This window comes from Typopeltis vanoorti, chromosome 4 (genome assembly GCF_054136105.1).
Source record: "Typopeltis vanoorti isolate ZY-2024b chromosome 4, IOZ_Tvanoo_1.0, whole genome shotgun sequence".
Classification (NCBI taxonomy): domain Eukaryota; kingdom Metazoa; phylum Arthropoda; class Arachnida; order Uropygi; family Thelyphonidae; genus Typopeltis; species Typopeltis vanoorti.
The window spans coordinates 47719557-47738248 of record NC_143552.1 but is presented as its reverse complement, the minus strand read 5'-3'; the positions used below and the strand labels follow the sequence as shown (position 1 = coordinate 47738248).

The 18692-nt window shown below is 34.3% G+C and overlaps 1 protein-coding gene across 1 annotated transcript in view; it reads right to left on the bottom strand.

The window, feature by feature from the left end:
- LOC150107283 (transcription factor COE2-like) overlaps positions 1-18692 on the bottom strand; it is a 142585-nt gene that overhangs the window by 34080 nt on the left and 89813 nt on the right. The window contains exons 12-13 of the mRNA XM_090391773.1: positions 6510-6595; positions 120-297 (exon numbers count right to left, since the gene is read on the bottom strand). Of these exons, the coding sequence (XP_090247899.1) occupies positions 120-297; positions 6510-6595 (264 nt within the window). The remainder of the gene's footprint in view (positions 1-119; positions 298-6509; positions 6596-18692) is intronic.

The window sequence follows — 18692 nt, the reverse complement described above, 5'->3', positions numbered from 1 at the left end:
CCCCCCCTATGACTCATAATCAAATAAAAAAAAGTAAAAAGAAAAATCCATCCATTGTTATAAATTTATAAAGAATACCATAGTGTAATAAAATAATAAGCAAAGCATAAAAGACTTACCAACACATGTCTCCTGCATATTGTGAGCAATCTGGCCTCTGTAGGATGCAAAAGGGGTCATGACAGTTGCAGCATGGAAACCTGAAGTAGAAAACTGGTAACCAGGAGAATGTATGGTGATGTTTCGAGCAGTGCTGAAATTCTCTACAATTTCCAAAGCCCTTCTCATAATCACATCCTGTCAGTAAGAAATTTCTTATATTTAAAATCAGAGTACATTGAGCCAAGTAATCATATACAGTTTGATACTGAATTAGTTACTGATAACTTTTTCTGCTAGTATGCTGCTTATAAAATAAAAGCATTTCATTCAGAAATTTTAGAAGAACTTGTATAATAATTTTATTGTATAAGGAACACTTGGGAGAGCATACTAGCAGACAGAGTTATCAATACAATTACTGCTGAATACCAATGTACTGGTAAACAGAAATATGACATCTTTCTCTTCCTAAAATAATGTGTACTACTTTCTGAAAGAACTAGCACAATAAAAATAATCTGTTTTGCATTTGTTTATTATTAAATAGTGTGACAATGTTGGTGACGGGAGAAAAAATTAACAGTATAATTTATGATTGCTCACATTCTGGGCCTTCATTTCATTATTACCTGGATACTTTCAGAACCTTCTTTTTCTATGTGGACCTCAAATTTAAAGGAGCCTTAAAAGGAGTCTTATACTTTATTAAGTATTTATAATTAAATAAGATCACCCAATAATGCTATATCCTGGTACACAGAAATCTTGAAGATTGCACTACCTACCTAGCTTTTTTCATACCAGTACCACACACAGACCTTACATGTCATGTTGAGCAAAGAACTAAAGAGACATCACACTTCTAAGGTTATTGTTCTGCCATAATAATGAGGTCCCCTTCATGGAGTGAAAATGAAATGGAATTTATGAATGTAATGACAACAAAAAAATGCAAAACATTGACAGTGTTATTTTGCATTTTTTTCACATTACTGCATAAGGAACAAAAAAAATGTTATTTTAAATTAAGGGGATATAAAATCCACATTGTTTTAAAACCGAATAAGAAACTCAAAGATTGGAATCAGAGAGTTTCATGCCGAATATAGTAAACTATAATTTAAAATTTAAAATATTGTTTATATCGCCGAATGAAGCTTATTAGCTCTTTATATTTAAGTAACTCCACCTTTGCAACGAGTTGTCCGATATTGTACTACGTACTAGGGTCACTTGCATTAGCTCACGCTAGTGATCGCCGATACTTTATAGTTTACTATATTCGGCATGAAACTCCCTGATTCCAATCTTTGAGTTTCTTATTCGGTTTAAAAACAATGTGGATTTTATATCCCCTTAATTTAAAATATTGTTTATATCGCCGAAATGAAGCTTATTAGCCCTTTATATTTAAGTAACTTAATGGTTGCACCTTCTTCGGAAACTCGTATAGCAGAGTATATAAGTGCTTTTTGCTATACACTTTGGTATTATGGTCTAGCTACTCACTGATGAAGCCTCAAAAAAGGCTGAAACCGGTCTGGGTAGTGACCTCCCTCCATAATGTAATAACAGCATACATTTCCTAGGAAATGTGTTTTTACATTATGGAAAATATGGAAAATACCTAAGAATAGCGATCTGAACTTTCCCCACCTTTGCAACGAGTTGTCTGATCTGATATTGTACTACGTACTAGGGTCACTTGCATTAGCTCACGCTAGTGATCGCCGATACTTTATAGTTTACTATATTCAGCATGAAACTCTCTGATTCCAATCTTTGAGTTTCTTATTCGGTTTTAAAACAATGTGGATTTTATATCCCCTTAATTTAAAATATTGTTTATATCGCCGAAATGAAGCTTATTAGCTCTTTATATTTAAGTAAAAAAAATGTTAATTTTTTCTTGCAGTTTTATAAACTTCCTTAAAATAAGACAAGAAAGGGAAGGATTGTAGACCATCATAAAAAAAGTGCAATTACATTCTTTAACAGTGGTGGCTCGTGGGGATGCTGCAACTTTCGAAATATGCATACACACTTATACGTGTTTGGATAACATATCAAAATTATGGTAAAAATTTTTTTAAAAAATTAAACATGAAAAAATATTGTTTATTATCGATAAAATTATAGCGTGGTATAATTCATAATTACTTAAAAATAAAACATATTCTTGTTTGGTTTCATGAAAAAATATTGTTTATTATCGATAAAATTTTAGCGTGGTATAATTCATAATTACTTAAAAATAAAACATTCTTGTTTGGTTTCATGAAAAAATATTGTTTATTATTAATAAAATTATACAGTTTAGTATAATTCAAAATTACTTTAAAATAAAATCCTTTCCTTTAATTGTAATTAAAGGAATGGATTTACAATTTTTGGACATTACAATTAAATCGTTTAATTGTAATGTCCAAATATTTAAAGAGACAGAGTAAACATGATAAGCACTATGAACACTCTACTACTGGCGCAAACTGCATATAGACAACAGTGGAACTACGTGACGGACAGTGCCGCATTATGCTAATAGCTCGCATCTCACTATGATGTGCATATGCTTGTGTGCATATCAATATGACACTGTGGTAAAACACAGTGCTCCAGCGTCCTTTGCCCTAAGCGCTACAAGATGGATTTTTATTACTTTTTATACAAAATAAGAGAATTGTATAGGATTGTTGATGATAAAATTAAATATTACAAGCAAATATAAATAAATTAATAAATATATTTATATATCAAGAAAAATTGGGGGGTGCTGCAGTTCCGCAGTGCCTATGCACGAACTGCCCCTGTTCTTTAATAGTGATGATATTCATTATCACAGCATTTGAACCTAGACCCTTGTTTTTTCATATATGTGCTAGAGACATAGTTTTCTTTTGCCTAATTTTGCCATTAAAATGATTCAAAAAAAATTGTTAAAAAAACATCAAGCAATCTTGATTTTGAATGAAAGACTACAAGGGTTATTTCAAAAGTTCTGCATGCTGTGCTCTTATTATTAAACTAAGCATTGGTTAAATACATTTACAGGGCTTTAGCATAATCTCAATTCTGCTTACTGCTGCTCCCCAGTTTCTGTCAGTAAACATTTTTAGTCGATGTGTTAATAAGTCATTTCACTTCAATAAAAATCTTGCCAGTGGTAGTGAAGTGTTTCCTCATGGAGTATTTTTTTCCCCAACATTTTAAGGGAACAGATTGAATTAGATGGATCCTGTAAGGACTGTATATGAGGGAGTGTGTGCGGAGTAGTTATTGCAACTTTTGGAAATTGCAAAGCAATAACATGATACTAAACTCTTAAACTCTAACATACAATGAGTATGCTACACATTGACGCAGTTTTTCAATTCAGATGATGTTCCATTTTCATAGAACTTGGAATCTTGGAATTTCTTTCATACTGTAAACCAGAAGCTTAAGATTTCTGGGAAAGTTGTTTTGGGGACCAGAGAGGCGTAGCTTGGGGGGGGGGGGCTTCCCACCCCAGGCGGCACTTTGAAACTTTTTGAACTTTTGCAGTTAATTCTAAAATATAGTCTCGAGAACTCATTTCCAAATTGTAATACCGCTGTGAATTTTCCTCACAACTGCTGTAAGTGTTGCTAGTTGTGAGAGGAGTTTTTCTAAATAAAATTGATTAAGAATTTCCTATATTACTATGAAATAGACTTCTCCAATGTCATCGACGATTTTGCTAACAGAAAAGCAAGAAAAATACCATTTTAGAATATTGAAGTAAAAGTTTTACATCAAAAATAAACATAGTGTTTTAATTTATTTCCATATACATCGTTTTGATTTTTTTTGTAGTATTTTTGGTGTGCATTGAGAGGGGGATGGCAAAAGCTCTAGCTACACCACTGGACCAGACCTTAAGTTCAATAAACAAATTTTTTTTTGATAATTGAAATTAACATGAATCTCATTCCTGTTTTAATATGTAATGAAACTCATATTTATAGCAATGCTTTTTTTTTTGTGAATCACATTCATGAAAGTTTGTAATTGTGAACTTACCATATATCATATATTGTGTGTAGGCTGAGGATTAAATAATCTAGAAACTATGCTCCAAAGATCAAACATGGAACTTTTTCAGACTTCTAATATTATTATTATTATTATAATTGAGGCCTCCATGGAGTCAAAAGACTCATCATGGGAGGTCCCTTCCTAGGAAACACAAAGTTGATCATACCCCCTCCTTAAACGCATTGACCGTTCTCGCTCTCACCACTCTATCAGGCAATTCATTCCATGGTTCAACCACCCTCCATGCAAAGAAACTACTCCTCACCCTCTTGCTCACAGTTTCCTTTCATAACTTCCAGGGATGGTCCCTTGTCATGACTCCTTCCTGCTGTTCAACCAAGCGAAGGAACTCTCCGGTGTCAACCCGGGTCCCTTGTCATGACTCCTTCCTGCTGTTCAACCAAGCGAAAGAACTCTCCGGTGTCAACCCTGTAACCACCTCTCAACAGTTTAAAAGTCTTAATCACATCACCTCTCCTTCTTCTATCCACCAAACTCTGCAGTCCACACTCCCTCAGCCGATCCTCATAACTAACATTGTACAGTTAATTTATCCCCCTTCAAATCCTGGGGACCAGATCTGAAAACAATAGTCTAAGTGTGGTTTGATCAGAGTCTTAGGATGATGGTTTTATACTGGGTGATAAAATGAAATTCATCTGCAACTTAAAGACATTCAGAAATATCCATGCTTGCAGTGAGATTCAAATATACAATCTCTTGGTAGGAAAGTGGAAGGAAGTGCCAAGTTTCTAATATTTGATGAGTTGCTTGCTGTTTCCAAAAATGTCGAAGGCCTTCATCTATGCTTATCACTGCAGTTTTTTATGAGGATCTATTAGACATCATGTATGTGTATGGATTTTAAATGATTTAAAAAGACAATGCAGATGACAGTTACCAAATGTTTATCAACTAGCTTTCTTTTCTTACTGACTGGATATTTAACAGACACAACAGTTAATTTTGGAAAATCATTATAGAATGTTTTGCATTAATGGCATTCATTTTTACCTTCCCTTGGTGCCAGAGATGTCCGTGGTATGTTTGTAATTGTAGATGCATCTGTGTTTATGAGTCAGTTCTATCTGTTTTACAGGAGAAAAATACCTTTGTTGTTAAACGAAATTACTCTCTTTTAGACTGACTATTTTAGCCCTGCCTGAAATATGACTAATAAAATTCTTCTCGTCAATGGAATTTCATCTTGAGTTTCCAGCAAATGAATAATGAGAAATGAAATGTCCTCACACATAACATGTTACTTTACATTAGATCAGATATAATTTGCAGTTAAAAATAAAAAAAACCATGAATAAAAGCAGTAGATTAGAAATACAAATACTTTCCATCTTCATCCAGTTTTATCTATGGCTGAATCAAAACATTCAGCTAAAAAAAAAAATCAACCACTGAAGTGCAAGGAATTTTTTTTTATAAAGACCTATGAAATTATATAAGCTCATTCTGCTATAGAGACCAATATTTGGTGTCTAGAGCAGAGCTTCCGTACTAGGTAAAAATGAATAAAAAAGTACAAAAAATTATAAAAATGAATAAAAAAAAGTACAAAACTATAAAAATTAATTTTAAAAAATTGAAAAACCTTAGTCCATCCATTCTACAAATGTACTATAGGTTTACAACCTTTCATGGGTGTGAGTCACATAAAAATAAAATAATTAAACCAGCTCTTCATGGTAGAATGAATTTTTATGCAGATTTTAATGATTGAGTAACTTCACTTTCTGAAGCAAATATTTGGATCCAAAGTGGGATTATTGCCAAACAATGTTTTTAATGATTAAAGTTAGGAATGGTGTCCTAAAGCATCCTTTAGGACACTAACAGTGACTCCTCTCCCCACTGCAACACAATAAGTAGAAAATGAATAGCAAAAAGGAAAAATGTTAAAATGAATAATGGAGTAAATGTGTTTGTATCACATATCGAAGATTTGTAAACTACTGTAAAATGGACTACCTTCTTTGGCACAAAGAAGGTAGTCCATTTTACATTAGAAAGATTGGCACATTTTACATAAAGAAAGATTGGCACACTTTACTTGACAGTATATCCTGACTATTATTCCATTATGATCATTTACACTGTAATTTCACAGTTACCAGTCTTCATTTTCTCAGATAATAATAAATGCTTTAGTTTTGAGATAATTAGCACATCAAAAAATAAGTATTTTAGGAAATGTAATGAAATTTTCATTACAGCATCAAAACGTTGTGGTTGTAAATCCCAAATGCACAAAAATGAATAGAATTATATTTACTAATTAGAGTATAGGATTTTCCATGCTGCAGTCTTAACTTTTACACACTGAAATTCTTTCTTACCCTCTGCAGTCTTTCTGGATCTCCTGGAAGCCTAATAAACTGTGCTAACCTTTGGAAATAATAGTCCACATTGCCAAAGTTGTTTGCTGCAATGAAGTTATAATTTAGTAATCTTATTTATGGTTCACTAGTCAAATGCAAATGTAATCACTTTCTTAAAGAAGACTGATCAAGAGAAAATAATTAAAAAGAGTAGAATTATATTTACTAATTATGAGTTTACTGCTTCATCTTTGTGATGTCTGACTGAAAAATTAGAGCAGTTTTTCAGTCAGCATCATGTACAAATTAGTGTTACTATTATTTTAGGCCTTCACAGTCACAAAATTCAGCACAGGAGGTCTTCACACTTACATACTACAAGCACTATTATATCTTGCTTTAAAGACATTCAGCATTGATGCACTTACCATTCATTCTAGCAATGCATTCCACTCATCTCTTACATTTGTCTGATAGAATACTCTTACCAATTTACCTCTCACTCATATTACCCCCTCTGCCAAACTCTGCAAATCAGAATCCTTCAATCTATCCAGCCAGCACTCCATCATTTTAAAAGACAATCTTGTCATATTCCTTTGAACACTCTAGTGTTTCCTTACCTCCTAGATATCCAGAAATGATCAAATCCATGCACAGTGGTAACTATTACCTTCTAATCCCTATTTTACAATGTCCCATTCCTCTCATTCATTACTTCTGTAGTATGTCCCCCCCCCCCTTGGAACATTAATGCTGCACTCAAAAATTCCTTGCCTTTTCCACATTTGAGTCCATTTCAACTAGTATAATACATGTCATTCAACCTTAAACTTTTTTGAATGTAAATCCCACTTAAAAAAAAGGTTGAAAACATATAGTATATCAGTATTGTGAAACTCTTGAAACTTTGCTTTAGAGATCAAAATGGAACATTCTCAAGTCTCCTCAGGCCTCGAATAAGATTGGTGATTTAGCACCAGATAACAAAAGTCATTGTCTACTTTTGGTCACATTGGACTGATATCTACATTCATCTCCCCACATTACAACAGCTTATTCAAATCCTCTTGAAGCTACATATCAGAATTTTCTGCCATTACTCTTCCCAGTTTAGCATCAACAAACAACCAAAGATTTCTTCAAAGCTTGAAGCATATCATAAATATATAAATTAAACAAGGGTGGCTCCAGAATAAAACAACATGGAATACCACACTTGTCGCCCTTCTCCTTTGAGACATTGTTCCTTCAACATGGTAGCAGTAAATTCAAAATGCACAGTAACTGCCTCATTCCTATTAAATCAAACTTAAAAAAAAAAAAAAATGAATTTTCAATCAAATAAGCTTAGTTTTTACTATTTAATCTGTATTTTTCAGAAATTTAAAATAAATATTGTCAGTGAAAATTTGAAGTAAATTATATTAATAAAATATTAAGCATTTCTCAGCCTTTCCCCCCCCCCCCCTAAAAAATACTAAGTCTGGATCTTCAACTTTAATGTTAATATTCTCCACCCGCCCCCACCAACTGTAATTAATGCCTTTTGATTTTTTAACGATACTTGTGACATTATGATTAGAAATATATACACGTTAGCACAAGAATAACATTTAATTTGCCAAATATCGGTCTGAATATTACAGACCATCTTCAGTGGCTACATTGGAATAATTTTAAAAAAAACAAAGTGGAATACGAACAATTGATCATTCATACATAGAACGCGGCGTGTGATGTCATATCGCTAAGTATTAGAAGAGTAAACATTTAAAAAAAATATATAATTAAAGATATTAATTCAGAAATTCATATAATGATCTTAAATAACATTATACTGATAAAAAAAATAAAAAATAAATAAAATTTTTTTTTAAATTTAATTTAAAAAAATATTATCCTGATTAAACTTTCCCAGATTTTTGATATAGATATACAGTCATTACAATTCAAGTTAGGACGTTGAAGTAAGGACTCTACACTTTCTTTAAATAAATGTTCAGATTTGTAGCGACGTCTGTGTAGGAGGAGAGTCTTGGACCAAAGGATGTTGTGGTTTGTTTCTAATTCATGGTGAGCTAATCCAGATTTCTCAGGTTTGTTGTGTTTAATTGACTGATGCTCTTGAATTCTTTTTTCTATGGAACGTCCAGTTTGTCCAAAGTAAGAAAGATTACAATTACAAGGAACTTGATACACACCAGGTAGAGACAAGGTTGAGCATTTATCTTTAGATGAAGGAAACTGGGTGGATAATTTGTTTATAGGTGTATAAGTGGCTGTTAGATCATATTTCTTTAGAATTCTCGAAATTGGTTCTGAAATCCCAGAAATGTAAGGAATTGGAACTCTACGTATTGAATCTTGGTTGTTCTGTGTTGGTTTGTAAGAATCGAAAAGATGTTGTGTACTCTTTTCGGAGAAGCCATGTGATGTTTGATAGTTGAAAGTTCCTTCTGTAATAAATGAGAAGTTGAACAGTTAGTTTTTGCTAACATAGATGTCGCTACAAATTTGAACGTTTATTTAAAGAAAGTGTAGAGGCCTTACTTCAATGTCCTTACTTGAATCGTAATGACTGTATATCTATATCAAAAATTTGGGAAAGTTTAATCAGGATGACACATTAAATTTTTTTTTTTATCAGTATAATGTTATTTAAGATCATTATATGAATTTCTGAATTAATATCTTTAATTATTATTTTTTTTAATGTTTACTCTTCTAATACTTAGCGATATCACATCACGCAGTGTGTTCTATGTATGAATGATCAATTGTTCGTATTCCACTTTTTTTTTTAAAACTATTCCTATGTAGCCACTGAAGATGGTCTGTAATATTCAGACCGAAATATTTGGCAAATTAAACATTATTCTTGTGGTAACGTGTATATATTTCTAATTAATGCCTTTATAAAATTTAAAAGTACTCGTGTGTATTTCCTTTGTCCAGTATGGTTATCTGCCCATCATAAAAATGTAACCAGATAACTAGAACAAGACTACTTTTTAACAAATCCATGCTCTGAAGATTTGGCATCTTTATCACTACACGTGAAAAACATGCTGATCTATAGTTTGCCACCTCAAATTTGAATGATCCCCCCCCCCCCCATCACTTCTTCATGCAGTGGCAGTATTTCCCATTCCATGTACTTTTACAGTACAGGAAATATTTCTGTTGCAAGGTTTTCACTGAGCAACCAAGTCAAGATTACTTTTAGCTCTTTGCACATCTCAGTACTCCCATAGCCTTCTTAAATCTCTCCACTACTTCCAACACTTATTCAATGCCTCTCCCTCCCTCTGACATGAAATACACTGGCAGAATGTTGAGCATTTTCACTATATCCTCATCTGATGTTATTTGTGTGACATTTCCAACTAAATTGGTCTTCCATACTTGCCCTTTCTTCTACTATAAACAACATAACTATAAAATTTCTTAGGATTGAGCTTGACTTTCTCCTTTTTTTTTCACATAATTTCTCTTCCTGTTACCACTTGTGACTTTCTAGTTTATCTATATCCATCCATCCATTTACTCGTCCACCAAGGGCAGGTTGAGTCCCCTCCTAATGAGGGGTTTACTGGCGTATTAATGCAGCCGGTTCGCCTCTCCTCTGCTGCATCCCATAACGGTGATATTCTTGACTGTAATCCGTGTGTGTTCACGGGGCCAGTTTGCCTGCTTGCGGGATGAAAAACCCCAGATAAACTAGGGGGAAAAAACCCTACTGCCCACTCCCAAGACTGGCTAACTTGGCTATGGCTGAGGAAGATCCTTAAGCTCCTCACGTCGTCAACGGGAATCGAACCTAGGACACTCCTTCCCCAGGTATATGGTTGCGAAGTGCAAAGCCACTAGGCTAACCGTGCAGACCTTATCTATATCACATATTGTTAATACAGCTACCAAGTGTTGCCTCTTTATATCTCCTTCTTCATAACATTCTTTTCCTCTGTAGCTCCTGATTAATATTATGAATTAGCCATTTCATATCCACTGTATTGTTTCTTTGAACTTAAAGAATACAGTCTAATATTGTCATCATTTGATCTGGAAACCAGTTAAAGTCACTAATCTCCCCCCCTCCCATCAGCTTTGGAAATTCACTAGCATTTCTTAAGCATGTCATTGTATCATGTTCTTCAGTTCTACATATATCTTTTTTTTTCCAATGAAACTTGAAAAAAAAAACATGAGAAACAATCTAACCGTTTCTCATGTCAAAATCAATTATCACCAACTGGTTGCAGCATCGTTTTTTCTGTTATCAGAAATGTCATTACTAAATAACACTTGTTTCTCCTGTTTCTCTCCAACACGTGATAAGCAGTAAATCCTAAGCATCTCAAGACTATTTTCCTTACTTCTGCACACTCAGTTTCCTCTTCCATCATTTTTGCCAAAATTAAAGTCTACTATAATTATCACTACCCTGTAACTCACTAACCCTCTAGATAAATAAAGGATTAGTGCCTAAATGCTCACAGTTACTTTCCTAAATATATCCTAGCTTATAACAACATACCACTAAATATTTTAATATTTTGGCTCGCTTCAACCTCACATCAGACAGTCTCAAAAACACTTGCTTCTTTTTCTTTTCCACTTGATAAAAACGTGACCCATCTGCATTATCATTAATACTACATTCCCTTGTCCTTCCTTTCTGTCTTTTCAGAAAAGGCTATGGCATTCTGTTCTCTTGTATATCAATCAGCTGTGTACAATTTATAATCCAAATAATTTAATTATGGCATTAAATCCCCCCCCCCCACTTTAATCCCAGTATATGTAGTAGTTGCAGATAAGCATAACAACTTGTTCCTGGTCCTCGGTTCTTTTCATAACATTCATGTTACCATCAATATGTCATCCTCGTTCAACCACATTTTACTAATTTGTACACTATAAACTTTGCTCTGTTTCCAATACACCTGGAATTTCTATATAGCACAATTACTTGGCAATTCCTAAAATTCCTCTCCCCATCATCCCACAAAACACCTAATTTTGCTGCTTCTGTCGAGATCATTCCTCACTCTGCTATTATTCATCTCACACCTATCTTAATAGCTTACATGCTCAGTCACATTCTCTTTTTCTCTGCCTGAATACAAAAGTTTTGCACCGCTGCTTTTACCCTCAAATTTTCCCATATATTCAAGGCCCCTCTTATTACATATCCCTGCAGTTCTTTTTCTCAACTCTAGATTATCAATAATGTTCATTACTCTCTCTGCTATGGTGCATTTCTCTTTTCGTTCTGACCATCCCCGTTTCTCTGATCCTGACTCTGATTTTCATTCATATTCTTATCATCCCCACTGTTTTGTACTATTTAGTATAGTATGTATTGCTATTCCCTGCTATAATCACTTCCTCACCTTTGTATTCATCCTCTTCCTGTCCTTTCACAACCTGCTTCTTAACCTTGCAAATGTGAGTGTCATGTGAAGAAGAAGTAGTGGTGTATTTGAATAGTGTTCTGAAAAGTGTTTTTTTTTTTTTCCCTTAATGATATAGCCTATTTGCATCTTCTTCTTCTTATTGTGCTATCTTCTATCGAAGGTCAGCGACCATCTTGGCGAACAAACTGCGCTCTTGTGCTAATCTGAGCAGTTGTGCACTGCTCTTTCCTGTCCACGTCTTGATGTTGTCAAACCATGATATTCTTTTTCTTCCTCTAGTTCCTTTGCCACCAATTCTTCCTATCAAAATAGTTTGTAGAAGTTGGTATTTGCTGTTTCTCATGATGTGGCCAAGATATGATGTTTTTCGTTTCTTGATTATTTGTACAAGATGTTTAGCTTTGCCAATGGATTTTAAGACATCTTCATTGGTAATTTTTTCTGTCCATGATATCTTTAGCATTCTTCTGTATAGCTACATCTCAAAGGCTTCGATTTTCTTGATGGTTGTCGCCTTCAATGTCCATGTTTCAACTCCATAGAGCAGAATAGACCACACGTAGCATTTCAGCATTCGGCATCTGACTTCCATGTTTAAGTCTTTATTGCAGAATAGTGTTCTCATTTTCATGAAGGACTGCCATGCAACTTCAATCCTTGTCTTTATATCTATTTCTGGATCCCACCGTTCATTAAGCCAGCAACCAAGATATTTATATCTTGACACTTGATCAATATTTTTCCCATTGAGTGTCAGTTTCATTGATGAGGCTGGATGTTTCCTGATGATCATGTATTTTGTCTTGTTGTTGTTTATATTTATTCCCATTCTTTGGCTTTCTATGTATACTCTGTCAATGAGTTTTTGGAGATCCATAATATTATCTGCAATTAGCACGTTGTCATCTGCATATCGAAGGTTGTTAACAATCTTTCCATTTATTGTGATTCCCTCTGAACATTCTTCCAATGCTTTTTTAAAGATTACCTCTGCATATATGTTAAACAGGAGTGGTGAGAGCACACATCCTTGTCTCACTCCTCTTTTGATGTCAATATCACTGGTGGTAATGTTGTCTAATTGAACGGTAGCTGACTGATTCCAATACAGATTTGTTATTAGTCTTTTGTCTTGTTCGTCTAGCCTTATTTGTTGAAGGACTTCTATTAAGTTAGTGTGTCTGACTTTGTCGAATGCTTTTTCAAAATCTATGAAACACGTAAAGACAGATTTCTGTTTTTCTATGCATTTTTGTATCAATATTTGGGTACAGAAAAGGGTCTCTCTAGTACCAAAACCATTCCGAAAGCCAAATTGTGTTTCACTTAGAGTTTCTTCACTTTTTCTATAAATACGATTCTGAATTACTTTCAAAAATATTTTTAATGTTTGGCTCATTAGACTAATAAGTCGGAAGTCACCACAGGAATTCGCTTTGGGTTTCTTTGGGACAGTGACAAATGTAGATTTGAGCCAATCTGATGGAAATTCATCACTTTCATATATTTTATTAAATAGTTTTTCAAGAAGTTTGATGTTATCTGGTTCTATTAATTTTAAAAATTCTGTTTGCACACCATCTGGTTCACTGGCTTTTCCTGTTTTACTTGTTCGTATAGCATTCTCTATTTCTCATTTCATGATTGCTGGTCCTTGAATGTTATCTTTTATATTTATAGGCTTCTGTCTAGTATCATTGAAAAGTTCTGTTACATATTTTATCCAAATCTGTGCTTTATTCTCTTCTTCTAGAACTATTTTTCCATTTTCGTCTCTTAGAGACACTATTTGCTTTTTCCTCAGTTTTCCAGAAATTTCGTTGATTTTCTTATACAGATTGAAATTATCATGTTTCTTCTGAAGCAGTTCAATTTCAGTACATAAATTTTTCATCCAGTTTTCCTTGGCTTCTTTTATTTTTTTATTGATGATGTTATGTGTTTCTGTATACCTGGCAAGGTCTTTGTTTTTGTACATTCTTCTTGTATCAATAAGAGAAAGCATAATACTGCTTTGCATAATACTGCTTTTTTTTTTTTTTTTTTTTTTTTTTGTGGCAGCCAGACTGGATATAATCATTGTACTGTGGTATTGCGTTCACTTCATTTTTTATTTTGATTAACGTGGAAGTGCTAGTTAATGTTACAAAAATGGCAGTAGCGGCAGTAAAAAAGCATATGGCAGCGACATGGAAAGTCTCAACTCGGAGTCAAGTTTTCCCTGGATTTTTCACAGTGGATACAATGTGACAATTGTTTTGTGTATGCGTCCAAAAATGTTAGATTTATGGAGTGATAGATAATCAATAAAAAAAGGAACATATTATAGTATGTGAGAAGTGCAGTAAAAGGTTAGGATGTTCCAAAAATGAGAGTGGTGTTACCAGGAAGGATGGAGTGCTTGTGAATGGTAATAATAGAAGTGACATGGAAGAGTTTAGGCAAGAGTTAATGAAAATGAAGAGTCAGATTAAATGTACGTGGGGAGGAAATTGAATAGCTGATATAAATGACAAGGCGGTTAATAAGAAGAAGCAGGTATCTAAATATTATAGGGTTGCTTTATATGGTGACTCAATCATTAAAGGTATGGTAAAAAAATAAAGTGCCTAAGACATATTTTCCAGGTGGTACAATAAAATGAATATCAGATGCTTTGCATAGAAGGAAGGAACGGACATCAGAATTAGAGGTTGGCACAAATGACTTGGATTGTGAGAGACAAAGAATCTGGAAAGGGATTTGATGCAGCCGTTGCAGACTGTAAAGAATAATAGTGTCATTGGGGAAAGTGGTGTGTTTATTGCCCAGATATGACAGTAGTGAACTGAGAAGGAGAGCAGTGATACTGAATGACAAGATGGCTGAATTGTGTCAAGCAGAGAGTGTTCAGTTTGAGAATGTATGGAATGAATTTGAAGGGAAGCTAGATTGACTCAAAGCTGATGAAATGCATCCGAATGGGTTTGGTGCTAGTCGTTTAGAGCGATTGTTTGTTGTTTACTAAGAGTACACAGGGTTCATATGAAATTAGTACCACTAAGAGTCAGAGAGAGGTCGAGAAGCAGGTTGTGAAAGAACATTAAGAGGATGGATAAAAAAAAGTGAGGAAGTGATTATAGCAGGACAGAGTGATGCAGTGCAAAGCGGTGGGTATGATAAGAATACAAATGAAAATTAGAGTCAGGATCAGGGAAACGGAGATTGTCAGAATGAAGAGACAAGTTCATTATAGCAGAGAAAGTAAAGAGTGATTGTGTTGATGGGATGGCCTCAAAGAGTGGATAATTGTTATGCTTGTATACTAATGTATGGTGTATCAGAAATAAAGGAGCCTGAGTTTGTAGCATTGATCGAATTAGTATGCCCAAAGATAATTGGCATAAGTTAAACTTGGTTAAGTGAAGGAGTGGAGGGGAAGTATTGTTAATAGTAGCAGAGGAATTGTTCTTCAAGAGTCAAAGTGGCAAACAATAGCATGTATGAAGATTTTGAAGCTGTTTGGTGTGAACTTGAGATCAATATAATAGTATATCTAATAGGATGCTGTTATAGGCCAGGAAACATGGATTGTGAAATGTTTAGAATTAGTTGGGCAAATAAAAGGAAGACGATCCTAATGGGAGATTTTAATTATAGGAATGTGGTTTTGAAAGAAGAGATAGTGTATAGTGCTGTTATATGATAGAAACTCAACAAATTCATTCTCCTTGTTACTAAACAAGGAGAGTGAATTTGTTGAGTTTCTGTGGGATAACTATCTGAGCAGCATGTGATGGAAACAACATGAGGTTGATCAGTGTTACATTTGGTGATATCTTCACAGGATGTGGTTGTGAATGAGGTATCAACACTGCCACTAATTGGTGAAAGAGATCATGAGGTATTGGTTTGGAAGGTAGTTAAACAGGAATAAGTTATCAAGAAAGTCTATATGTGGAACTATAAGGTGGATGATTATGAGAAGCTCCATAAGTCAACTAGCATCAATACATTGGGTTGACGAATTATGTAGAAAAGATGTTGACTGCATGGGAAATGATAAGGCAGTATCTAACACAAGCATTGCATAACTGTATACCAAGAGTTAAGCAAATAAATAGAGTAGGAGTGAGATGGATGAACATTGAAATCAAGCAACCAGCATTACAAAAGAAGTTGTTAGGAAGTACAAGACAGTTTGCAGTGAACAGATGTGTGAAGAACATAAAGTGTAGGCCAGAAAAGTGACAAGCATGGTTAAAAAAGAAAAAGTAGAATATGAAAGGAGGTTGGCCAGTCAGGTCAAATTCTCTTGGAGAATCATCCAAGAGATTTTTTTTTGCTATATGGCAAGCAAGAGGAAAAATAATTATGGCAGGTTGATACTGATGGATAATTATGGTAGCAGAGTAACCATAGCAAATGATAATAGTGGACACTTCATTAGTGTATATCATAGTGGTGTAAACGATGCTGTGCAACATGTAGGAGGGAGGCAAAGATTAGGAGAATTAAAGGTTGAAAGTATCAGAGGTGTATCAAGTATTCCTTGGGTTAGATGTTAATAAGGCTATGGGAATGGATGACATATTACCACGTATTTTTAGAGAATGTGCAAAAGAGTTAGCCATGCCCTTGACCTGGTTATTTAATGAAAATCTTGTAGTGGAAAAGGTTTCTAAGGAGTGGAAAGAAGGCAAAATAATACCTCTCCACAAGCATGGTTTGAGAACAGAAATTTCTAATTATAGACTAGTCTGTATATTTACAGTTGTGATCCATTGGAAATGTATATTTACAGTTGTGATGTTGGAAAAATTGGTTAGAAATAGAATACAGGATTAGGTTGATGGACATAAGATTCTCTATGATGGTGTCAGCATGAGTTTGTGAAGGGCAGGTCTTGTTTCAGCAATCTGCTTATGATTTATGATAAGTTGACAAATGGGTTGGATAAGGGAGAATTATATACAGTGATATTCTTGGACTTTGCAAAAGCATTTGATTGATTACCACACGAAAAATTGATATACAAGCTGCAGAAGATAGAAATAGATAGTATATTGGTGAGCTAGATCGGAGATTGGCTCTGAATGATACCGGCAAGTTGTGTTTTTCTGAGACACTGTTCCTGATGGAGCAGTGTCTCAGAAAAGGAAGGTGACCAGTGGCATGCCTCAGGGTTCTGTTCTTGGGTCCCCTACTGTTTAACTTATTTGTTAATGATATTTCATGTGAATTGACTGGAAATCTTCAAATGTTTGCCGATGATGCAAAGTTCGGTAGAATTATTAGGAATATTGTGGATGTTAATTCTCTACAGGAAGATCTGAATAGATTTTTAGCTTGGACAAATGACTGGGGTTTGCAGTTTAAATGCAAGGTATTACACTTTGGGATACAAAGTATAAGGCTACTTACTGTACTGAATTCAGTCCAAGATCCTGAATCTTATCCACTTCCTGAAGTGATGGTAGACAGTGGACTGAAGTTCCGAGGCCACATCCAAATGTTGCAAAAACTGCATTATCGTATCGCTGCTGTGATAAAAATTACTTTGACATGTAGGGATAAGGAGGTGCTTCTATATAAGCCATTGGCAAACTATATACGGACTGTTGTGCTCAGATTTGGTCACCTGGTTTTCATTTTGATGTGAAAACACTAGAGAGGGTCCAAAGACGAATAACTAAAGTGATAACAGGACTCTGAAGTGTTGGTTATGAAGAGTATTTGAGGGAATGCGGATTACAGAGGTTGGGGGATATGAGGAAAAGAGGAGATATGATAGAGACTTGGAAGTTAGTTAGGGATTTTATCAGATTTATACATAAGGAATTATAAAAAGATGTCATGAAGAAGGGCATGAGGAGTAGATTTTTTTGAGTGAAACGTTGTTGGTGAGTGGAATGCATTGCTGGGGTCCATTTTGAATGCAGGTAGTGTAAATTATTTCAAAAAGCTTATTGTGATAAAGACATGAGCCTGTAAATACCATGGAAGTTACCAAAATAATAATTTATTTGCATCTCTAACTTTCACATTTTATTACTTAAGTCTTCAACATTACTTATATTCTGTGCTGCATCAGTCACACAGCTCATAGATCATTCACTTTCTGTAAATTTGCCTCTTGCAAATTAATCTTTAATACCATTTTGTTTACTTCATTTACAATTAAGTCCTTTGCATACATAACACTGTTTTCTCTCCCCCCCCCCCACTTTCACACCTTTCATCTTTCTGCTGGCATCATGTACTTAACTCCACATCTTCACACAGATATTTTCAATCTTCCATTTCATAGAGTCATTATCTTCTCTAATTGATGTATTTCATCATCATCTCATCTATTTTGTGATATGCAAGGGATGTTCAGGCTGTTATGACAGCACTGCATGATTAAGTTTGCATCATTATTAATCTTCTATTCACAATTTTCCTCCAAATTAGTCTATTACTTGTAAGCATTCCAATATTGTCACATCTAACATTTTGCGCTTTTAAGGCAATTCTGACCGAATTGCCTAATTCACCTAGACCTTCATCTTCCTCTGGGTTTCTTTGCCATCTTGGCATCAAATACAAAGATTATGTTTTCTAACCTTTTTTCTATTTAAGTGGCCATACTACCTTACACATTTGTGAATGCTAACAAAGTTTCTACTATCTTAATTTTTAATATGATTCTGCCATTGATGCCATCTACTTCACTAATTTTTCTCAGAACCCTCATATCTCTGGTCTCTAATATTTGATCAAGTGCTTTATTTCTAACCCAACTCTCAGATCCATA